We start from the raw sequence: 26431 nt of genomic DNA on the forward strand, positions 1-26431 counted from the left end.
CTAATTATATTGATCAATTAGAAAATGGTTAATCTCATTTCATAACATAAGAATCAGTTGAATAAACAAACAGAAATTATCTACAAGAGATTAACTTCAAAGTACAGATATTTATGTATCTGAAAAGGTTTTGTGGAGATTTAGTATTTTCATAGTTGCAAGCGTAAGTCAATTGAAGCTAGACCACCAAGGAAAACCTGGGAGCATTGGACGGCCGTTTCGTCCTATTGTGGAACTCCTCAGCAATGCGCATCCACGACCTCGCCTCGCGAGATTGCAACCCAGAACCTACCAGTCTCGCGCCAGAGCACTTAACCGATAGACCACTGAACCGGCATCCCATGGTGTTTATGTCTAACTCCAACCAATCCACGAAGTTTGTGTATCTTTTTATGTATCTTATTAAAACGAACTTTCTTTTGATTGAATTTGTAATACCTTAAACTTAAAGACGATATATTCATTAAGTCACATCGACTGTAGAAGGGAAAATATAGTATACATATGTATAACAGATTGTGCCAACAAAGCATACATTATTACAAATGATTGATCACTATTTGTTTACTCATTTAGTACTGAACAAATCCTATCGATAAACTTTAAATACAGTGATTATTTCATGTGACTTCAACATTGTGTGAGCTATGTAGATACATCAAATGGTTGAAATGTCAAGTAGAACGAAACCTAAATCAAAGGTTTCTTACTAACTGTTACCAACTATCTAATAATTCAACATATAGTGAATCTGATGTTAAAGCATTTAAAATAGTGACTACATTAACACTAGGTCGATAAGACTTGATCCATACTAAAGAACTAGACAAACATACAATCAGTCATCATTGATAGATCTGTTGTAAGCATCCTGACCCTATAGAAAGTCGAATTCCAAATACTTGACTAATAACATATTAACTTCTCATGCAGATTAGAATATCACAGTTAGTATCAGTTCCATCAAAATTACAAAGTAGATCTTCTTTGACTAGTTCCAACTAACACGAAATTTATGTTCAAAAAATTATCACTGTCTGACTTTAACCATTGAACATATTAATGATGCCCTGGTACAGCCGAGAATGGGGAGAGTCCGCTCTCCGTCTCCAAATGCTCTCACATGGCCACGCGTTTATAGCCTCTGACAGGGAAGTACTACTCATTGCTCCCTCATGGCATTACTGTTGTTTACGAAATTGAGAGGACGAAAAGCGAATGCAAGGAGCTTCACCCGGTTCGGTAGACACAGAAAGTCCACCTAGGGGAGTTGAAAAACTTTGATTCCAAAACAATAGTGCACATGGGCTCCAGTATCCTGAGGGAACAAATGGCGTATGAATCAATCGTTGGTTACCACCGGCTACCATGGACTGCATCTCCTCACGATGATCCACTGCCTTGTGGATCAAATCTTTAGATCAAAGGCTCCGCATGTGGCCCCCTAAGTAAACCACCTGTGCAGTATCATAGCCCTCACATAACTGAAATGAGATTTGTGCGCCGCATATATTTCTGGTGCTCCCTTATACCAAATATTTATATGTATAACCAAATTTTATAATTCATAACAATAAAACCATACTTAAATCACTAATCAAATAAAATTTATTTGATTATAAATAATTATATCATGGTTTTCATTCACTAATCAGAAAGTAAATTTTGTCCTATATACACTTTATAAATACACAATATGAAACTAAATCAGTATATTGTAAGTAGTATAACACTTTTTTTTGTTTTTTGTCATAATAATAATAATATTATTATTATTATTATTATTAGTACTAGTAGTAGTATTACCATTATTATTATAAGCAACAAAACTAATCACATTTTAATTTTTTGGTTTTACGTTCAATAATAAATCATCATCATAGCAACTAACAAAAATAGTTACCATCATCATTATATCACCGTCATCATCAGTAAAGAAATGTTTTTGTTTCTATCATGGAGATAAACTTTAAAAAAATAATGTTTTTGTTTTTTGTTTCTTTCTATTTAGCGATACAGATTAGAATAAACAAGACCAAAGGGGGGAACAATTAAGAAAACTTACATCAAAAGGATAATGAGTACTATAGATCAATCAATCAATCAATTTGTCTTGTCTTGTTTCTATTTAGTTCCAATGGAAGATGATATAGAATAGAAATAAATATTGGCATTGAGAATTTCTAAAAAAAAAACATCTAAAGAGTATCTAAGACGAAATGGAATCAAAGGGGATTATAGGATACTTAACATGGAGAAGATTGAATAAGACTTTGGCACTCGTGGAACTAATACTTTCTTTCTTTCAAAATGTATTTGGCAAAACAAAACAAAAAAAGGTACTAAATCGAAATCTGATATTGTAGAAAATATTTTTTCCCTCTGGGAAAAAAGACAGAAAGTTACAAAAGTGAAATAGAAGCCAGTAAACTAAGCCATATACACTATCTAGTTTAAATGTCTTAGTAACACCCAATAAAAAAAATGGGGTGGTTAGTTAAAGGTAAATTGAATTCTATACAAGAAGAGAAAGAAGAATAGAAAGAGAGCTCTTTCTCATACATGACTATTTCTCAATGAGGAATATAAATGTTTTTTAAACGTCCATATTCACAGTCATATGAATGAAGAAAGACTCAATAAACATATCAATCATATAGAACACTAAAGTAATATTCTATTCAACAATACATACAATTGATAAACTTGTCCGTAGTAAGAATACAGTATGGATATAACAGAAGTCAATCTATACCTTTGATCCATATTTTTTCTTCAATAAAGATCAATATACACAAGTAAAATATGCATATACAAAGAGTAATACACTTCCTCAATCTTCATTTTGTGTCCCTTTGACAAATGTCACTCTATTATCATCTTCAGCTGTTCTTTATCTATACGTTAGAATAAATTAAAGCGAATGAAAGAATTCCAATCATCAAGTGATGATGATAACAGTAAATTGTTTAAATTGTTTATTTTTATACATAGAAGAAATCAAAGAAAAACTATCCCACCATAAACATATGGTAGAATCATTTTTTTACACCTATTTATTAGTTGTGAATATTAATAAATCAGTTAGCAACTATAAGGATAAATAGAATAAGGTAGTTTTTAAATCAGCCTACTTCTTTCTTCTTCTTCTTCTCAATAAGTGTTTATTTGTTTAAAAATTTATAAAGAAGAAACAAAAATCATACACATGAAAAAGAAAAGAAAGACTTCTGGTAACCACACACACACACACACAGAGATAGATAGATAGATATATACATCTCTATGTATCTTATAAAGATTTGAGGCAAAAAGTTTTGAAAGGGGGAAGCCAAATAGATGAGAATCTATGTTGTTGTTTTTTTTTGTTTCTCAAATAAAGTACAATAAGCTCTAGTAACTAAATAAATAAGAGATATCTGTATAAAGGAAGCCCAAATCTTTGTTGATATTGCTTAAATATGCATAGAAAAATAAATCCAATAGAAAGATGAAGATCAAATGGTCATAGCACAAAATAATTTAGAGATATTCAAGAAGATAGAAATAGATAGTTATGTACAAAATGTTTGTTCTTTTAGTAAAATTCGATAGTAACTAGGAAGAATTGTCCATGAACAAAGTTTAATGGTTGATGGCCTATACTCCTTTATGACGGGTATACATATGTATATATACAGAATACATTTAGTACATAAATAATATAAATGCTTCATATTTCTTAATTCATTTATATATTACATTAAAAGTGTAAATTTTAGTATGTGAAATGGAATAGAGATCATGAATTGTTGTTGTCCTTGTTGTTACTATGGTGGTGGTGGTGATAATGGTTGTTGTTCAAATGGATCAAATAAATTGGATAATCTCACAATTGATTTTTATGATTGATTAAATTTGATGATTGTATTTCTTTCTTTAATGGATTCAATAAACATTATTCACTATATTATTATCATTATTATGTGGAAATGGAATGGAGATCATGAATTGTTGTTATTGTTGCTGTGGGGGGGGGTGGTGTTGACGATGGTGATCATAATTGATTTTTATGATCAATTAAACTTGATGATTGTATTTCTTTCTTTAATGGATTCAATAAACATTGTTCATTACCATTATTAGTAGTATTAATATTAGTAGTATTAGTTGATTTCATTAAAAAATTCAATTTCATTTGTTCATGTTTATTATCTAATTGTTTTATATTATTATAATTTTCATTATTTAATTCAATAGATTCATTTTTTTGTAATATAGATGATAATTTACATGTTAAATTAGATAGATCTAATGATGATGATGATGATGGTGGATGATAACGTCTTTGACGTGCTATCATTGCATTATTATTAGGATATAATATAGAATTAGTTGATGGTCTAGGAACAAATACAATTAATGGTGAAGATGTATAAGAATCATTATTATTCATTAATACATTTGAATCATTCGTCACATTATTATAACATTGAATTAAACCATTCGATGCAATGATATCATAAGATGATGTTGAAGAAGATGACGAGGATGAAGACGACGACGACGAAGAATTGGAATTACCATTATTAGTATTCTTAACCGAAGTAATACCAGTAGATGATTGATGATGTTCATCTAGTTTGTTTTTTCTTTGTTTATCTGAATGATTAGTAACAATAATCTCTTTATTATCATTAGGATAATGATGATTTAATATATTACATGGATCATTTTCAATTCCATTACTATGTTGTATCAAAGAAGATGAATGATGATGATGATTATTCATAAGATTTGTTATTTCTTTATTATGATAATTTATTTCTAAACATTTTGGATGTTTATCATCGGAATCAATATCACTTGATGATTCACAAGGAGGTGGTGGTGGTACTAGGAGTTGGTGTTGTTGTTGTTGAGATGATGTACACGATGATTGTGGTAATAATGTTTGAATGCATGTTCGACGAAATCGTCGACTACTAATGACATGACCTATATCATCAGTATTGATTTCATTTGATGGTCGTTGTTCAAATACATTATCATTATATGATGATAAACAATTGATATTATTATTATTCTCTTGAAGTTCAGTTAAACCATTACGATTCCAGTTAATATGTGATCTACTACTACCGTTCGTATTATTATTAGTATTATTATTCATAGAAACGGTGCTTAAACTACGTGACTTATTATAACTATTATTATTTGAAGTATTACTATTCCACGGAGTTCGACTACGACTTGCATTGTGAAAACGATTACTAATCGACTGAGAATCATTTACAAGCATTTGCCGATTTGTATTATTATTATTAGTAGTATTATTATTTTTATCTGATCGACCGAATGAACCAGTTGTACTAGGATTGATTAGACGATTGTTAATGGATGGTTTTGAATGATCACCAGATGATGTGAACACTTCATAATTATTCACAGATGATTTATCATGATTTTCATGCAAACTATTATTATTATTATTATTGATACCACGATTACGAGATTGCTGTTGCCAAGATGTAGGTGTTAAACTATGTCGTTGACGTGATGGTGCAGGAACTGGTTTGCAACCATTAACTACTGAATATTTATGTAACAAATTACAACTATCATTATCATGTAGTGATGATCCATTAGAGTTTGTCAATCTCATAGAATATTTTCCATCATTACAATTAACATTACTAATAGAGAATCGTCTTAAACCTTCTGAATGATGAGAGATTTCATCGAAATTACATCGAATCAACCTTGAACGACGTCCAGATGATATTGGTGTTGTTGTTGACGTACTAGTAGTAGTAGTGGTAGTAGTAGTGGTCGGACGTCCAGACAATTTTGACTTTAAATTCGACTTTTTAAGATTACTAGTTGATAAGGATTTTACATTAGTTGTCAACCCCTTTTCATTTGTACTAAATGAACTATTGATATAATCACCACGACCAATATCATCATCCAATGCACCGACAATGGCAATATCATTGTTAATGTTATCGACTTTTTTGATACATTGTGAATTGGTCGTAGTTGTAGTTACGATAGTGGAATGATTCGTTGAAACCTGATGAGTAGATTTGACATCCGATGTTAGAATATCTGAAACAGTATTTTGAGGCTGAGCAGAAACATCGGTAACAGGACATTTATCAGTCATAGTTTCACCAGGTTTCTTATCGATTAATTCATTTGGTAAGTCAATATTTGACGAGTCCAACATTATATTCTGATTATCATTTATTGTTTCACCTAAACCACCATCAACGCCACCGCCAGTGTTGATATCTCCATCAATATCAACTAAATCTTGACTAGATAAACATAAACCAGCTAGCTGGGTCATTGAACCCGCTGCATTACTATTCAATCGATTTAAACGAGACAATGATCCCGATCCATAGCGTCCACCTACAGTACTAATTGCTATAGCATTGGTCATTTGAGCAATACTCGCTTGACTTTGGTCAATGGTGTATCCATAATTCCCAGTTAAAATGCTCACATCGTTACCACCATTATCAATGATATTGTATCCTTCTTCTCTAGGCGAAGACATGAAAATACATTTATCGGCTATGAAAATGGATGGACGTGTATTTGAACAAGCAGGACGTGTTGATTTCATGGATGAATTATTATGAACATCTACAATGCTACTTTGTTGGTCACGATGACATTGTCTAGCAGGCATGATAACAGGTAATCGTGAGGGTCTGTGCTCAATAAAGTTATCATTTTTGCATTGTGCAGACTCTAGTGAACGTTCACCGTTGGGCCTAGATACTGAATTGTGATCGACTGATTTTTCAAGTTCCGTTAGGCTTCTATTAGGCATACAATTTGAACGTCTCAATGAAGCTCGACGGTTTGAAGTACCAGCAGATAGACCTTTAGTAGAAGTTGAATGTTTACAGTGTCTTAAATTGTTGTTATTATGAACAACAGAATGGTATCCTAATACATTGTGAGTTGCGTTTGTACCATTATCAATATCATTTGTATCTTTATGACGGCTGTCTAAATTTTCTTTAACAGTAGCTGTGACTAGTTTCCCAGGGTCATGATTCCCAAAGTCGTCGACTACATCAGCTGTTTGTAAAGGTGGAAGGTGAGAGAGAATTTTATTATTATGCCTTGACATGTCTCCATCTGGTATCAAATCGGGTGATATAGTTTTTCCATTCAAAAGTTGTGGCACACTGTCTTTTAAAGATTCATTCACACTACTGACTAGATGATGCATGGGATTCCCTCTATTGGTTATACCAGTAGTACTCAAACCCACAGTATCTAATACTCGTTGATGTTGAACAACATCATCACTGTTACGATTAAATTGATAACTAGAGCGCTGAGGATGATTAGTAACTAAATGTTGAGTTGCATGAGTCCTCCTATCAATGGAACCAGTAGGTGGTGCATTACCAGCTGTAGCAGAACCTACACCCACATGATGATTACATTGTTGGTCATTTACTCCAGGTCCAGGTGGAATAGAAGGTGCATTTATTGGATTGGTTTGTTGATTATCTATTGTGGTTACAGGTTGCTCCCAATCAAAAAGATCAGTCTCGTGAACATCACGACGAATCATAGCTTGTTTTATGAGACCATGAAGCATAGTATAATCAGGTCGATCTGAATAACTACATTCTTCAATGTGCTCTAGGAAAGCACGATATTCACTTGGAAGACAACGTGTAAGCGTCATATGATTAAAATTGTTTTTAATTTGACCAACCTAAAGTAAGAAAATATTAATCATCATCGTTAATATTACCGTATACACTAGCAAGAGTCTTGTTAAGTTACCAAGCTTTTAAGTCATCTTCGATACTACTTCTCGTCTACATTAATTTCGACTTCCAAGATGCAGTACAGGAGTTTTAAAGCCTATATTTGATGATATGACAATAAGTATCAGTTGGTAGTTACGTTTAGTAAAGACCACTTTTCATGACAAACTGGGTAGTAGTGGAAGTTGCATGTATGTATGATACGATCCTCAAGTACGTTGGCTTACAAGAAACTATGACTTCACCTCTGTAACATGAAACAATACAATACCTAAACGATTAATGAATATTAAGCTTACGATTACTTATGAGCAGATACACTATATGAACATGGTAACAATGAATTACAAGTTGAAAAGTCATTCTACATGCATCAATTTCGACAGTTCAATAATGGTATCAAAAAAAAACCTCACATATATAGTGTAGTTCAAGACTGAAAGACGGTTTAGTGATTAAGACATTTAACTTTCAATCACAAAATTTATAGGTTTGAACCTAGATCAACAGACTTCCATCTGAGAAACTGGGTAGTATTGTGTTACTAGTCCTCAAAATTGGGATGTAAATCAAAGCCAACTACACGGATCTGTACCTAGTAAATGGATTAATTCAACTACATTTTTATTGACCGATTAGCTAGGCCAATAAACAATAATAACGTTTAATAAATTAAAAACCTGATAAGAAAGTATGAAGTTGACATATATCCTTAGAATGCCGAATTCAATCAAATATACAGCTGTTTAAAAAGTATCGGATGAATAATGGAATAACTATTGAAAGTGTTGATAAAGATTTGAAACCTCACACCAATTGAGAGGACGAAAAGCGAATGTACGGCGATCTAACCGGTTCGGTGGACACAGAAAGTCCATCTAGGGGAGTTGGAAAACCCTCATTCCAAACCAATGTAAACATGGACTCCAGTATCCTGAGGGAACAAATGGCGTATGAATCAATTGTTGGTCACCGTCTACCATGGAACTGCATCTCCTTACGATGCTCCACTGCCTTGTGGATCAGATCTTTAGGTCAAAGGCTCGAGGTGTGGTCCCTTAAGAAAACCACCTGTTTCGGTTTGGGCACCCGGGCAGTATTACAGCCCTCACACAAATCAAATGAGATTTGTGTGGCACATATGTATTCAGTTCCCCATTTGTACAATATTTATTTGTTTAAATAAATAAATAAATTAATTAATTAAATAACACCAACTGATTTAATCTAGCTGATCGATGAAAAGTGACCTTAATAAAACCGACTTATTTGTACTTTACTGGTATTCAGTCATCGATGTCTTGAAAACATTGCTTACATATGAGATTAGATGCGGAATACTAGGTAAAGATATAAAACTGGCTGACAAAGTCATGAATTTTAATCAAATTAGTTGTTCAAAATATATATATATATATTACATAAACTTAATCACCACTTACCACAACGTGCGATGTTTGCTGGTCTAGATGCAGATTCAAAAGATTGATACTGACAAACTAAAATGTTGCATCAGTTCATGAAATCACTGACTTTTGGACTGAACCGAGTTTATAAGTGAAGACTACTTGATTGAAGTCCGCTTGATTACGATGACTAATAGTTGGAGAGTCTATGTAAGATAGTTTAAAATCGGTCCCAATGGCATAGATATATTCACGACATGCCTTCAGATACTTAGTTTCTAAACCAAACTAAGCTGTTTTCTTATTTCAAGAATTCCTTCTTTATTTTCGAAACATATTGCGAATCTCTAACCTTTTCTATTAATACTGTTACTAATTCTACTACTTCAGGATATATCTTGATACATTCATATCACTATTCGGATACAGTTTAGTCACTTTAATATATGTACATGTTCAACGATGATTCAGGTTGGATTAACTAAGCTAACAGGGTGGAAGACATTAAATAGGAATAATATATTTGTAAAATCTCAGCGAATGAATTTGTAGTAAATCCAACGTTTCGCCTGGCAATCTGGTCCAAGCTTTTTCAAGGAATTATAATCAAACATTAAAATTATCGAATATGCCAGGCGAAACGTTGGATTTACTACAAATTCATTCGCTGAGATTTTACAAATATATTATTCCTATTTAATGTCTTACATCAACTCGGCGCTCAAATACTGTGAAACTATTCGTTCTAATTTAGACGAGAGTTCTTATATAACAGGGTGGAAGTTTTCATACCTTGTAATATGAACGGAACTACACACACAAACACACATAAAATACCCTCACCTGTTCTTTGTCTTTAATTCTACGCCACGGTAATTGACCTGATGCAAATTCAACAAGCACGTAAAACATTGACCATAAATCATCATGTCGACCCATTTCACGATTCATATGAGCATTACGTGATGCATAACGTACTGTTCCACGAAAACCAGCTACTGGACGTGCAGGTCTAACATCTCCTTTAGGTGTTGTATATTGACGAGCTAATCCAAAATCTAGCATATAAATTGTTCGACAATTTGTCGGTAATCTACCAACAGCAAAATTTGAAGGTTTAATATCACGATGTAAAAATCCAGCATCATGAATAGCCTCAATAGCGCTTAGAATTTGTAAACTTAAACGCATTATTGTAGATGTAGAGAATATTCCACGTGGCATACTACGTCGTAAGTCTGCGAGATTTCGGCCCTGATAAAAAGGCGAAAAGTAAGTACAAATGAGTTCACTTTCATATATGTTAATCATTTAGTTAAGTATAAATTACGAATAAAAATCTTAAAATATATTGATATAGATTCGTGGTAGTAGGATTGAGTAATGAATATGCAATGTTCAGAAGAGAACATTCAGATTCATGCGATTTTCAACTGATCGTCGCTGTGCTAAAGCACGAATCAAGAAGGTATTAGGAGACTATCATATACATTTTGCATACACTATAGTGCTAAAGTAACGACTGATTGCAGATGATCAATTCAAGTGTCTCATTTTTTGTCTGTGGACTACAATCACCAAAAGATGCTGATACTTGTAAAAGCTTCTTGAATAAAGTTGAACAAGACTCTAATGATAATGCCACAAACAGTGACTGTGGAATACCAACGATTGATAAGTCCGATAAGCCTGAAATAAGACACAGTAATACTGAAACAACTAGGATAATTCAATGAAGTATAATCTATTGCGGATTCAAAACGATTCATTACAAAAACAGCGTCAACGACCGAATCAACAACAAAAAACGTCTCCATCAACATGTTGGAACTATAGTACATCACAAATAGGTGATTCCATTCGTTTAGAGCCTTAAAATAACCCGAAATCTAAAAATACTATGATGATTCTGCATTTATTTGCGAACGTATTCAAGTTTTCTTCTGGATAAATTACGAGAAAACTATAACTTGAATAAGATTTTGTGACGAAATAGCAACAACAGTGACATTATTACTAGTAGTAGTAGTAGTATTAGTGTTACTAACGATGAATATTTCACCATATTTATTGACTGAAAAGCTGTTGCAACAAGAACTTCTAATTACAGAGTTAATTCCGAAATACTTTTAAAAGAGTTTCTGATAATTCACTGACTGAACATTCTATTTGTGAAGTAAACATTAAGTGATATATGTCACATAATAATGCATAGTATTACCATATGTAAGTAGAAGAAAATTTAGAAAATAAACAATACAACTTAATATATTCCCGTAAGAAGCAATGACCCAAAAGTTAGGGCGTTTGGTATGAGGCTACTAACAAAAAGATTTAAACCCTACTCCATCTAATTTAATTTCAGTAACTGTATAGTAACACTAGCCCATCCACGTATTAATGTGGAACAAAGAAAGGAACCCAAATACTCTGGTACGGCCGAGAGTGGGGAGAGTACGCTCTCCCTCTCCAAATGCTCTCTGATGACCACGCGTATATAGCCTCTGCCAGAGAAGTCCTACTCACTGCCTTCTCGTGGCATTACTGTTATTTAGGAAACTGAAAGAACGAAAAGCGAATGTCCGGTGCTTTAACCGGGTTGGTGGACACAGAAAGTCCATCTAGGGGAGTTGGAAAACCATGATTCAAAACCAATGGTACACATGGGCTACAGGATCCTGAGGGAACAAATGGCGTATGAATCAATCGTTGTTCACCGTCTACCATGGAACTGCATCTCCTTACGATGCTCCATTGCCTTGTGGATCAGACATTAGGTCGAAGGCTCCGGGTGTGGCTCCATAAGAAAACCACCTGCTTCAGTCAGGGCACCCGGGCAGTATCATAGCCCTCTCACAATTAAATGAAATGACAATTTTTTGTGTGGCGCATATATATCTGGTGCCCCTTTGTACCAATATTTATGTGTTCAAATAAATAAATAAATATTAGCACAAAACCAAGTATAAGAATCAATGCCAGTTATTAAGCAAATATACGTTAGTATGCTCAGGATTTCAGTTACAATGTTTATATGAAAGCTAATACTATGATTATTCAAACCGATTTAGATGTCAATAATGTTCATGTAAGGATGGCTCCTTACCAAACTCAAAGAAGCCTCAAGAAGCCCAGAAAGGGCCGAAGACATTCCATCCAAATATCGCTAGAGGAACATTCTAGAATGTCGACGTGTAGCTCCCCTATTGGATGGATAAGCAAGACCCCCTATGTGCCTATTGGCTATCTGAAATGATGATTTACTTTCAGCCAAAAATACTATAAATACATGAGATTTGTATACTATATTTGACACTGTTTTTGGGAATAACATTCCTACTTACTACTCTTCGGTTTTCTCATTTTATGACTTGGGAGGGTTCTAGAGTTCGAGTGCTTAAGTATTACGCGACATACTAAGAATCTAAGTACGAGATATAACAGTTTAATATTTCAATACACCAATATAAAGTCAAGTTCACAATACAAGAAGTCATTGCTTAAAGTCAAATGTATATATTATTATTATTATTATTATTATTATTATTTAAACACATAAATATTGGTACAAAGAGGCACCAGATATATATGCACCACACAAATCAAATGAGATTTGTGTGAGGGCTGTGATACTGTCCAGGTGCCCAAACCGAAACAGGTGGCTTTCTTAGGGGGCTACACAAGGAGCCTTTGACCTAAAGATCTGATCCACAAGGCAGTGGAGCATCGTAAGGAGATGCAGTTCCATGGTAGACGGTGAACAACGATTGATTCATACGCCATTTGTTCCCTCAGGATCCTGTAGCCCATGTTTACATTGGTTTGGAATGAGGGTTTTCCAACTCCCCTAGATGGACTTTCTGTGTCCACCAAACCGGTTAAAGCGCCGTACATTCGCTTTTCGTCCTCTCAATTTGTTAAAAAACACCGGTGCCATGAGTAGGCAATGAGTAGGACTTTTCTGGTAGAGGCTATATACGCGTGGCCATGTGAGAGCAGTTCGAGAGAGAGAGAGAGCTGGTTCTCCCCACTCTCGGCCGTACCAGGGCATTTGGGGGCGTATATATCTGTATAATTATGTAATAAATTATCATAGTTTTACAAATATATAGATCGATCGATTATTATGAAAAAGGTTATTAAAACACACATAATAATAATAATAAGGATTTAGTAACTATGAAACATTATTGGTATTTTTATATCATTATAAGATGTAGACTCTAAAGATGGACACGATTTTTTTTTTGGTGGAAACTATACATCATTGACCTACATAACGAATCATAATAAGACAGATATTTATTTTATTAAAAAGATATAAATGAAGATATGTAGAAATGATTACTGTTTTTCTTTTTTAAAGAAATATAAGCTGACAGTGAAAGGAATTTTAATTGAAAATATACAATGAAAGTAATTTAGTTAAGCACAATATACAAACTGAGGAGAAGAAGTGAAGTAGTCGAATGCGTCTACAACTTCATTTATCTCGGAAGTCTGATCAACTCTAATGGGTTGGTGTTTGATGAAATCTAAGCACGGATTCGCAAAGTTCGTTTAGCTTTTGCCAACTTACGTCACCTGTGGCGAAGACGAGATATTCGTCTATCAATTAGGGGACGAGTATACTGCGCAGTAGTTCGTTTTTTTTCTATTTTACGGTTGTGAAACATGGCCATTAAGAGTGGAAGATACTCGTAGGTTACTAGTATTTGACCACAGACACCTTGGAAATATTGCTCGCATCTGCTGCGATCACCGGGTATTAGAGAATGATGGTGAGTCCGTTGATGAGGTTGTAAATCTTCATCGACTGAGATGGTTGGGTCACGTGTTACCTATGCCTGAACACCGATTACCACAACGTACAATTCTGATTAGTGTTGGAGACGGTTAGAAGAAAGGTAAGGGTGGACAAACCAAAATGTGGCATCAGAGCTTGAAGTCACTAACTTATAGCCTAAGCCATGTTGGTAGATGCAGACTTCTTAACTCCTAGACCACCGTGTCGGCCGGCATCCAACGGTGTTAATGTCTAACTAAAACCGATCCACGAAATTGAGCGAAACATCCACCAATGTCTTCAGTGAGTTACTATCTCATAACAGACCTGGTTGAACTCCACTGGTCACTGCTTCTCACTAGAACTTCAGGAAATATCTCTTGAAGCCAGTCACTAGTGAGCATATGTCGATTAATATAAGACGTTAACACCGTTGGATGCCTGTCGGCTCAGTGGTCTAGAGGTTAAGCGCTCGCGCGCGAGACTGACAGGTCCTGGGTTCGAATCTCGCGAGGCGGGATCGTGGATGCTCACTGCTGAGGAGTCTCATGATAGGACAGGACTGCCGTCCAGTGCTTCCAGGTTTTTCATGGTGGTCTAGCTTCAATTGACTCATGATCTCAACTATTGAAATTAATAAATTAATGTATTACATCAATTCCGACCGTAGCTGCTACCTTGACGTGGAGGTCAAGCTGGCCCATCGTGATGACCCAACCCAGCTCTATTGGCTGGAACGTATGTTCCTGTGGGTTCTACCATGCCAGGCAGGTCGATTGCAGAACGGTAAGACTAAAAGCAGCAACTCAAGGTCTGAGGTCGAAGTCGTACTGCTGACTGTGGAGGGGTGTGAGACAGCAGTAAGGTGTTTCTCTAGGATATTCAGCATAACAGTGATGCTGCCTTCTCACAAGCAAGGAAGGGGTTAGAAAAGGTCGACCATAAAATTGTCACACCTTACCTTACCTCACAAATTTCCGTCTCCGGCGATAAGGCCCTTTGAAGAACGGAGCTAACACGTCAAAAAAAACCCACAAGAAGGCCGTGCGTCACTGGCCTCAAGCAGTTGTCTCTTGGACTCTGCGGTCACGCTCCCAGGTCGTTAAGACCAACATTAATCCAACTTACTTTTCAGGTCCCTCAAGAAATACCCTTCCACGGTGTGGGCAGCCGGGAAGTGATATTAGCCCTCATACCCGTAACAGCACACGACTTTTGCCTGTATTACATCAATAGTGGGATAACATTTAAAAATTGATTAAAACAAATTATGAAAAGGTTAGGAAAAGTAGTATATACTTATATAACCATTAAAAAGAGATAAACAAATAAGAAAATTATTTTGGAAATACAATTCACTAATTTGTTGTGCGTATGTGTGTAAATAACAAACTGGTTACGAACCTAAACATAGTCTAAACGATTAACCCAATTAGTTATACATACGCATAAAAGTAAACAAAAAAGGAAAACAGAATAAAATTTTAGAAATTAATTAACTATGATTTAACATTGAGATGGTGGAGAAGATTTGTAGCTCAGGTGGGCGATTTTGTTGGAGTTTTGTTCTCTGAGCTGGATGGTTCGGTCATGGAGCTTTCATCGTCCTTCTGAACATCATCAGCACGTGTACGCGAAGTTTGTGTTGATGATGTCGTTCAGAAGGACGATGAAAGCTCCACGATCAAACCAACCAGCTCAGAGAACAAAACTCCATCACAATATGAGTTAACTTGGTAAAGCAATAGGAGCTACACCTTTTATATGTAGAAAGCTGTATAAACTTGATATGAACATGACAAAAACTGGATAAAGTGTTAAAGTTAGTTTTGTGTACATATATATACATATGGATCAAATAAACAAAAATCCGTGAAATCAATAATCCTGAGGGAAAAAACCTGTGTTCTTTTTCGGTCTCATCATAAAAAGAAAGATAAAATAACTTAATTCATGGATAATTTGAATAGACAACTGCATCTTTGTGCTAATGTAGTATGGCAATTCGAACTGATGTACGTACGTACGAAGTTCTACGTTGTGACTGACTGACTGACTGACTGAATTCATGGATAATAATGATGATATGACTGAATGAGAACTTTAATGGAAGACCTAATAAATACATCTAAGTACATCGATTAAATTACATATAGTCTACTAAAGCACGAACTTTAGAAGGATAGGAAAGAGGTTAGTAGTTACACAAGTTCTAAACCATTTTAAACTGTTTATCATCCAGGACTTGATAAACATGGCACATAAATCTGAAACGTTTGATAAACAAGAAAGGGGATGAAATAAGACAAAAACGCCAAGTCTATGGAAGCTTTTAAATCACTCAATTATTCTCTTTTTTCTTTTGTATACATTACATGGTAGAACTAAGACTGGCTGATCAGTCAGTCACAACGCAGAACTTCGTACGCACAAACGTACATCAGTTCGAGTTGCCATACCACATTAGCACAGAGATGCAGTTGTCGATTCAAATCCCATAGTGGTAGAAGTAGTAAGAGTAGAAGCAGTAATCCGAAAGATTAGGGTTTGAAGATGTTATTGAAGGAGTATAATCCAATGAAATAAATTTGAAAAGAGAAAAAAGATAGAGACACGAAGAATTTAGAAGATTAGAATTTGGCAGAACACAAAGAGTGGATGCAACTTCGCCATTGCAAACGATTTTCAGCCATGTCACTTAAGGTCTCTAACCAACGATTGCTATCATCTCATACTAGCTGATTGTATAACCTATTCGTAATTGACTGATACACTGGCAGTTTCCAGTGTTTGACGTATTTACTTATTTATAGAAAAGGGCAGTAAAGGGTCAAAAAACATGCGCCCGTTCAGATGAATCAATAATACGGTTAAAATATAAAGCTGGAAATGGCCATACAATCGATAAGGAAATGTACAGAAATATTATTTTACAAGAGATAAAGTTTGATACAATGTAAGACCAGGAAAAAACTTCCAGTTTAAGATAATCTGAATATTGTAGAGAATGTAGCAGGTAACTGAAGCATGATCATCACTACGCTCTATTATGAGCCACTGAATTGAACTATTTCTCTAAGACCTCAACTGAAAAGTATTGTCAGTCTTAAACAGCTTTCATACTATGACACTGTATAAACTATCTAATTAAGCAAAGATAGATAGTGGCTAGCAGTGTAATCCAGGACACGCGCTTCGTCCTATTTGGGACTCGTCAGCTGGATGTACCTGCATCTCAGAGTTGATGTTTACCCAGTATCTTTCGCTTCAAACACCATCGCGTTATCAACTCGGCCACTGAGTCCTGATAGCCACTTGCTTGTGCAATGGGATGAATCTAATTCTTCACTTTTCTCATCTATTCCCACTATCAGGAAATAAAATGAAGTGGAAGCATCTAGAATGACAATTTATACAATACAAATAAATCAGCTATGAGTATCGGTGTGTTTCAATATTATGACACAAATTAAATACACTAAAATTGAACTCATTTTATTACAATAACTATTTAGTGATAAACATGAACACAACATTGAACTTCTTTTTTTATGACACTTATCAAATTGAAAAGATTTCAATGAAGTCTATCATTAAAAGAGGATAAGTTTATTATTTTCAAAAGAACAATCATTTTACATTTATATCGTTAGTTGAAGGGGTTTTATGGAAATTTTAGTAATTTTATATAGTTGAGATTATGAGTTAGACATTAACACCGTTGGATGCCGGTCGGCTCAGTGGTCTAGAAGTTAAGTGCTCATGCGCGAGGCTGGTAGGTTTTGAGTCCGGATCTCGCGAGGTGGGATCGTGGATGTGCACAGCTGAGGAGTCTCACAATAGGACAAAATGGCCGTCTAGTGCTTACAGGTTTTTCATGGTGGTCTAGCTTCAATTAACTCATGATCTCAACTATATAAAATCAATTCATTTGTCGTAATCTATTGTATTTATTTACCTTTTTTACTATACAGGAACTGATATTAACTTAAGTTTATTAAGATGGAATAGTATTAAACTAAAATATAACCAGGAAACACTTTATAAACAGAGATAGATGGTGACTAATAGTGCGATTTATCACGAGCGTTTCGTTCTATTCGGGAGTCGTCAGCTGGATGTACTTGCATTACAGCGTTGATGTTCACTACTGGACTCGAAGGCAGTACAATTCGCAGTAAACACTGTCATTAAATTCAGATCCGCATCATTATTAGATAATGAACAACAGTTGGCTCAACACAATAATATTGTTCTTTCCATGGGAAGAAGAACCAGTAATCGAATATATATTTTTTGATAATAAATTTATTAAAAAAAATTTTAAACACAGTGGTCTTGAGTGCTGTTAGAGGTATGAGGGCAGTTATTACTTCCCGGTTGCCCACACTGTGGAAGAGTTCGTCTAGAGGTACCTGAAAAGGAAATTGGGTTAGAAGTGGTCTTAATGACCTGAGAGCGTGACCGCAGTGCCCAAGGGACAACTGCTTCAGGTCGGTCACACACGACCTTTTTATGAGTTATTTTTGTGTTAGCTTCGTACTTGTTTGGACCTTACCGCCGGAGACAGATATACGTGGGATAAAGCGAGGTGTGCATTTTTAGGGTCGACCTTTTCTAACCCCACCCCTCCTTGTGGGAAGGCAGCATCGCTGTTATGCTGGTTGTCTGAAGGAAACACCTTACTGCTGTCACACCTCTGTACAGTCAGCAGTACGACTTCGGACCTTGGGTTTGCTGCTTTTAGTTTTACCGCTCTTCAACCGACCCGTCTGGCATGGTAAGACCTTGAGAAACGATTGTTCCAGTCAGCATAGCTCCATTAGTTCATCACGATAGGCAAGCCCGATCATCATGTCAAGGTAGCAGCTTTAAACATTTCTAGTTAAATAGCTCAATTTACTACAATTCACACCAGAATGAATAGACATAATAGCATTAATCCCTGTAGGAAACCGAGTAAATAGGACACTGTTTAAAAGGGATGAGTGAAATAAGAAAAAGAATGGAAATTGTAAAATAAAGACACCGTCAACTTTAAAACATGTACACTAATGTCACAAATCAAGGTGGTCCCATAGTTATCGATCAGGAAGTCAGTCTTCAGTCCTACCAATATAGTTCAAACCAGTACTCAGTCACAGTATAAATTAATCCCATCCTAAACCTTCTTTTAAACATACGTCAGCTAATGTAACGAGTCAGGATAAGCGATGGCTTGGTGTACATAATAAATCCCTCCTTTTCGAGTTACATAAACGTAACTTATTCGAACAAAAGCCTTTTCAGAACGTTTATTAACCAAACTCAAGATGGATAATAATAAAACTTACAAATCATTAGTATATGAAGAATAATTAAGGACATGATGTTCAAAAATAAACCAAATTAGTTTAAAATCAATAAGTGACACAGTTTCACACTATTTATAATTTTTGCAAAGCAGGAAAACTACATTACACACAAAAATAATCCAAGTTTTACTAACAAATAGCCCCTAAATGCCCTGGTATGGCCGAGAGTAGGGAGAGTCCGCTCTCCCTATCGAAATGCTCTCACATGGCCACGCACATACATAGCTTGTGTCAGGCAAGTCCTACTCAATGCCTTCTCGTGGCATTACTGTTGTTTACGAAATTGAGAGGACGAAAAGCGAATGTCCGGCGATCTAACCGGGTTGATGGACACGGAAAGTCTACCTAGGGAAGTTGGAAAACCTTCATTCCAAATCAATGGTGCACATGGACTCCAGTCTCCTAAGGGAACAAAAGGCGTATGAATCAATCGTTGGTCACCACCGGCTACCATGGAACTGCATCTCCTTACGATGCTCCACTGCCTTGTCGATCAGACCTTTAGGTCAAAGGCTCCTTGTGTGGTCCCCTAAGAAAACCACTTGCTTCAGTTTGGGCACCTGGACAGTATCACAGCTCTCACACAAATCAAATGAGATTTGTGTGGCGCATATATATCTGGTGCCCCTTTGTACCAATATTTATGTTTTTAACTAAAATAAAATATTAACAAATATGACTAACAAACTTATGAATCAGTTCTAATACATGTATAGGCAATATGTTGTTCCAAATTTTCTCAGAAATCAGGTGCAGTAATTTTATCATTACCTTCGTCCATAGATAACAGGATTATAACAGTGTAAGTAAAGAGTACTTTAATATCAAAGACATTAAACTAATACTATTTAGTGAATTAACAAAATTATGATAGGAATTTCGCATCCGACAGTAAAAGATCGATCCGCATTCTTGGAACTTAAAAAACTACTACAACAATGATCACGTGATATCATATTCGGAAGTGAATATTTACGTATAAAATATTAATTATCGGTAATGCTTCACATTATTTACTGACTGTATATGTATGTGAATAAACATTCACGAAATAACCGGAAGTTACTTCCAATACAATAGTTCAATCGGGGATTAAATAATTAAACTTTATCGCTACAATCTGTATACAACTTATTTCATGGTAATTCGAGTCATTATTTATTTATTTATTTAAACACATAAATATTGGTACAAAGAAGCACCAGATATATATGCGCCACACAAATCTCATTTGATTTGTGTGAGAGCTGTGATACTGTCCAGGTGCCCAAACTGAAGCAAGTGGTTTTCTTAGGGGACCACACAAGGAGCCTTTGACCTAAAGGTCTGATCGACAAGGCAGTGGAGCATCGTAAGGAGATGCAGTTCCATGGTAGCCGGTGGTGACCAACGATTGATTCATACGCCTTTTGTTCCCTTAGGATACTGGAGTCCATGTGCACCATTGATTTGGAATGAAGGTTTTCCAACTTCCCTAGGTAGACTTTCCGTGTCCATCAACCCGGTTAGATCGCCGGACACTCGCTTTTCGTCCTCTCAATTTCGTAAACAACAGTAATGCCACGAGAAGGCATTGAGTAGGACTTGCCTGGCACAAGCTATGTATGTGCGTGGCCATGTGAGAGCATTTCGATAGGGAGAGTGGACTCTCCCCACTCTCGGACGTACCAGGGCATTTGATAGTTAAACCGATATAGTTAGTGCTAGGTTCGAATTCCTGAAATTAGCGACTTACCAAGTGCTTAAAATATTAAATCGCAAATCTTTTCAAATGACAATGATTTTTTCTGATAGCTCTAATTAAATCAAATAGTGCGATAGCTTAGCTCTGACGAAAATGGCTACAAGGCATACATGCTGCCACTATTACGTTCAACACGTTTAAATCATGCAGCAAACAACGCTATACATTGATATATAACACAGCAACGTTAGCATTAAGTGAATTCAGTATTATGTGTAGACGCTTATCTTAACCGCAATGGAAGTCATGTTGTGCAATACAAAATTTTTAACATGACATAAAGTGAATTATGTTGAAGCACGCTGATTGCCCCGGTTTAAGTCAATCATCGCTGGTGGATAAATGAGAAGACGTTAGAATCTTCTTGTATAAAATTCAGTCAGTCAGCTACAACGTAGGACCAGGCACACATAAGCATCGGTCCAAGTTGCCATACCTCGTTAGCACAACAAGATAAACACCGGATTCATAGAAGTAATTAATTTAGTGGTGGTAGTATATAAAGAAAGGTTGTATATAAGGATATAGTATAGGAAGGAAAAAAGTTATGAAGCAATTTTAATCTCAAGGTTTAAGGGAAGATAAAGAGTGTATACACCTACGCCATTGTGATCGATTCTGAGCCATGTCATCTAGAGTTTCCAACCATTGGTTACGATAGTCGCGCCGACCCCAACCAAGTAGTCTGCATCTGCCAACAGGACTCAGACTAGAAGTTAGTGACTTTAAGCACTGATGCCATGTTGTGGTTTGGCCGCCCCTAACTCTCTTCCAACCATCGCCAATTACGTTTTTGTTTAAGCCGTATCCTGATTTCAGGGACTGGTCGAGTGAGGTGGTATCCGAAAAATGCTAAGCAGTAGGGGTAAGAAAGTATCATCAAAAATATCCTAAACAAGAAATCTTTTTACTTAGATCTAATAAATACAAAAATACGTTATATCCAATCTACGCAACTGAAGGTTTAAAATAGTCCGAATGAGATGATCAATCTAGGTTTAAAGAAAGGGAATTAATTAGTCCCAGTGGCACAATATGTGAAAATTACATAACCTACAATCGTAAAAACAACTCAAGTAAATCGCACCTACTGTACTCAAAATAATAGCTACATTAAACCTTGATCAAGTTTATAAAAGCACAACAATAAGCGATCGATAAAAAGGTGAAAGACACTTGCCGAGATCGATTTTTAACGAAGTATAACTCATTTAATGGTAGTCTTTTCTGTAGAAAAAATGCAGTATAAGTATGGTCAATTAGTTTAATAACACACTGTTTAAAAGTGATAATGAGTCCTAAAGTGTTATCATATTCAAATGGCTCATTCACCAGGGACATATTTGTGTGTTTAGCTTTAGAGTATCACTTTTCTAAATGTGAGGGCTAGTGATACTACTCAACTGTCCAGGCCGAAATAGGTGATGAAGAGTTCGGACCTGAGACATAGTGGCTGAAAACTTTAAACGATGAGCCACCAATCCATGAACATTAGATGGAGGCTAATAGACTACTTTTTCAAAAAAAGACATTTATTGATACAAAGCTTTTACAGCAAAATGCCAGTTCATACAAACAGCTTAATACAAAAAAAAGTAAATAAATTATGGGGAAATAGAAGATGCTAGAACTGTAAAAAGTAGTATACTTGGCTCGATATTAAGTATAATAAAAGTAAACCTCGGGAGAAAACTTTTACCTTATTAGTGATGATATAATTAGAGAATTTCGAAAGTCATTTCAGGAACCATTAAAACAATCTATCTCTAATAAACCCTTAACGCACGAGAAAAAATATCGAAATTTACTTAACTTGATGAAAAGCATGGATAGTTATTAACAGAACTTAATACTTTACGCTCCTGAAAATGTACACCTCGAAAAGACTAACTTACATTGGATATGTAGGCACCGAACGACACTAGATATCTTGCTGTTAGTGAACAAACTAGTAGAGATTGGGGTATTCTTATAAAAGACGCTGTGTGTATGATATATAACAAAAATAAGTAATTCAAGTACAGCACTGAATTAATTTTGTTGACAATGAAAAACGTTAAGTTCGTGGTAATAGGTGACTCATATTACCAAATTATGGGATTTGTTTTGCGAAACGGATATGACAGTTTGTGTTGTACATCCAAAGTGTGGAATAGTCATCGAATCTGTCTTCAGAGACAATTAACTCAATTTGCACAAAACTCAGTGGACAGAATTATTTCTAATCTCAACTAAACTGTCAATGACCACCATGATAAATAGGTTGAGAAAGATATGGTGACAAATGACTCGGATTTCATCCACTGACATCGTACTCATTTTTTGAAGAATCTGCCCAACACCATACATAATACAAATGAGAAGTTTTTTTCGGTATGAATTGACTATTTATACAAAAAAACCTGGAAGTTTGTTAGGTATATAAGTAGTTCAAAATTTGATCCCTTTCTGACAGCTCAGTAAATCTGCTTCACAAAGTACTGGTGAGTCTACTTTAACCCCATTATTGTGAATCATTTTTGTAACCACCAATTCATTTTATTATTACTATTATTATTATTATCTAAACACATAAACATTGGTACAAGGAGGCACCAAATGCATATGCGCCACATTTCATTATACGATTTCCGTCACGGCTAGGACAATGCCTGGTTGCCAAAACCGAAAAAGGTGGCTTTCCTGGGGGTCCATACCCGGAGCCTTCAACTTAAAGGTCTAATCCACAATCCAGTAGAGCAACGTTAGGAGATCCAGTCCCATGGTAGACAGTAATCAACAATTGATTTATACTCCATTTGTTCCTTCAGGATCCTGTAGACCATGTGCACAATTAGTTTACAATCACGGTTTTCCAACTCCCCTATGTGGATCCTCCATAACCACTGTTAGCGGGACATAGATTGGATTAAAGCATGTTTCATGCTTGATGGTGTTGCTGAACGCTGACTGGTTAATTATTATCCAATCAGCTCTAGTCGTTGCTTGAAGACTCTAGAAGCTTCTTATGTATATACTGTAAATATATGAACGTTATTCAAACCAGTGATTGTTGTTCACCTACCATTGCTATTTTGAATACAATTTCGTTCCTGTTCAACGTGTTCTGATTTGGGGTCTTTTCGAGTGTCATCGTATAAGAATACTAAGCAATAGGAGTAGCTGGGTTGTTTATTAGCAATATAATTATAACAACCACCAACCCGGTTAAAGCACTGGACATTCGCTTTTGGCCCTCTTACCTTCGTAAACAATACCCCCACCACGAGAAGGCAGTAAGACTTCTCTGGCAGTGGTTGTATGCACGTGGCCATGTGAAAGCATTTCGATAGGGAGAGCTGACTCTCCTCGCTCTCATCCGTACCAGGGAATTCGGGGCAATATATTTAATGCTGTTCAATTTTGTCATAAATAAGATTGGAAACTGTTCTTAAACGTCATGTAACGGTGTCTGAATTATGGCAAAATGGTATGGAAAATATGACTAGGTGACGACTGAGAGATATTTTTAGGACGGTTAATTTTACCATTGCATAAAAATGTAGTAAATAAATGAACACTTGGTAATATCAAAGTCTGAAAAGGAAGAATTGATTCTTGAATACACAAGTTTGTCTTCTAATCTCCAAGTCAACTTTCTTTTTTATCAATGAGGTGTAGTACCTTAAACCAATACTTTATTTAGCTTGACAGTATACTACAATTAGTTTTGAGTTGGTCTTGGAACAACGATAAAATCATAAGTGATCACTTTAAGATGTAGTATTGAAATGTAGGACTAAGTAGTTAAGGGAATCTAGTAATAAGATAAACATTTTATAAAAAATGTTTTTCTTGTCAAATTCCATCGGTGTTATGATCTGACTCAAAGTTCACATCGTGTGCATCAGTTATTAACTCAAAGTTATTTTATATTGTTTATTTGGACACATAAATATTAGTACAGGGGGGCACCATATATATATGCGTCGCACTAATTCAAAGTATTCATTTCAGATTTAAATGAAGACGTACTGAAAGAGTTCAAGAAATTTCTTTGCGTGAAATGACATTTTGTTTGACCAGCATGTAAGATCACTACTGTGCACCACGCCTCTTTACATGCGATGTTGAACAATACCCTAACTTCCGATAGTTCGTGAAATTAATAAGAAACTGCTATACCATATTTGACTCAAGTAACAAGACTACCATAAAGACAGACGATTGCCACCACAAAACAGGCTGAGAATAGTTTCAGAATTTGGAAAATTTCGGTTTTAGTGAAATCTGATAAAAGGTATACTGACTGGTGTCAAAATTACTACTTTAAAAAAGTCAAAAACCTCAGAAATGTATAGTGATTCGCACTTTTATTAGTAAATTTATGATAACTAATGAGGCGGAAATCAATTTGAGGTACTTTTTAAACATCAATACTGACATGAGATCAAGGAAAAGACACTCCATGACCCTGGGCATATATTTATACCAACAGCTACAGAGAAAGTAAGTAAACCGTCCCCACAACGTCAATCAAAATCCAAATGAAAATGTTAATTTGTTTTCTTCCGAAGACTAGCATTTTAAAACATCTGCCTACTCATACTCCCAAAAAAAACTTCAAAAGCGTACTTGACTGATATTCATTGACTACATGAATGATATTAGATGGATAAATCTATGGAAGACGAAAAAAACAATATGGTAACTGTAATACTAATCTTGGGAACCTAGATGAAGCAACGTTATGCTAATGAATAGTACTAATGTAAAAGAACACTGGATGCCGAGTCTGTTTACCAACAACTCACAATGACATGCGATCATCTCTAACTAGTAGCACAGAATTTCAAAATAGTAGTGTAAGAAAGAAACTTACTTGAAGTGACATTACGACATAACTATAACGGTCATTTCTTCCACAACCCAAAAACTTGCACACATGTTCTTTGCCCTGTAGTTTCCTTAAGACTGCGACCTCCATTTTTAGAACTTGCTTGGGTTGCCGTGCTGACTCCAATTTTAAAGCTACTTTTTCTTGTGAGCTGACTTCTTGAGCCTCGTATATCTCTCCAAAACCGCCACCTCCAATCTTTTTGATAATACGCCATTTCTCTTTAATTACGTGTCCGGGTAAGACTAAATCACTATCTGATGTAGCTGACGTCATCCCACATCGTTGTTAGCTGGTTCAAATGAAGTAATATTATGTTCCCGCCCCTGTATTCTGGGAAAATTTGAATCTTTAGTTACTCAAAACTTTAAATTTGGTGTTGAAACCAAAAATGGTAAAAGCGAGCACAAAGTCAATATAAGCAATGTACGAACTTAACATCCAACCAGTTGTCAAAGCTTCATATGATCGCGCTGCC

At 35.4% G+C, this 26431-nt stretch overlaps 1 protein-coding gene across 1 annotated transcript; it reads right to left on the reverse strand.

Moving 5' to 3' along the window:
- Window positions 1-716: 716 nt before the first annotated feature.
- On the reverse strand, window positions 717-26431 carry Smp_133420 (serine/threonine kinase; the record flags this gene model as incomplete). The annotated part of the gene is made up of 7 exons (XM_018790522.1): window positions 25939-26431; window positions 10037-10447; window positions 5835-7732; window positions 5429-5741; window positions 4564-5260; window positions 4273-4335; window positions 717-814 (listed from the first exon to the last, which is right to left on the reverse strand). The coding sequence occupies exons 1-7, from the start codon at window positions 26227-26229 to the stop codon at window positions 717-719; spliced, it is 3771 nt and encodes a 1256-aa protein (XP_018646250.1). The 5' UTR covers window positions 26230-26431.

Source organism: Schistosoma mansoni, assembly GCF_000237925.1.
Source record: "Schistosoma mansoni, WGS project CABG00000000 data, supercontig 0080, strain Puerto Rico, whole genome shotgun sequence".
NCBI classification, from domain to species: domain Eukaryota; kingdom Metazoa; phylum Platyhelminthes; class Trematoda; order Strigeidida; family Schistosomatidae; genus Schistosoma; species Schistosoma mansoni.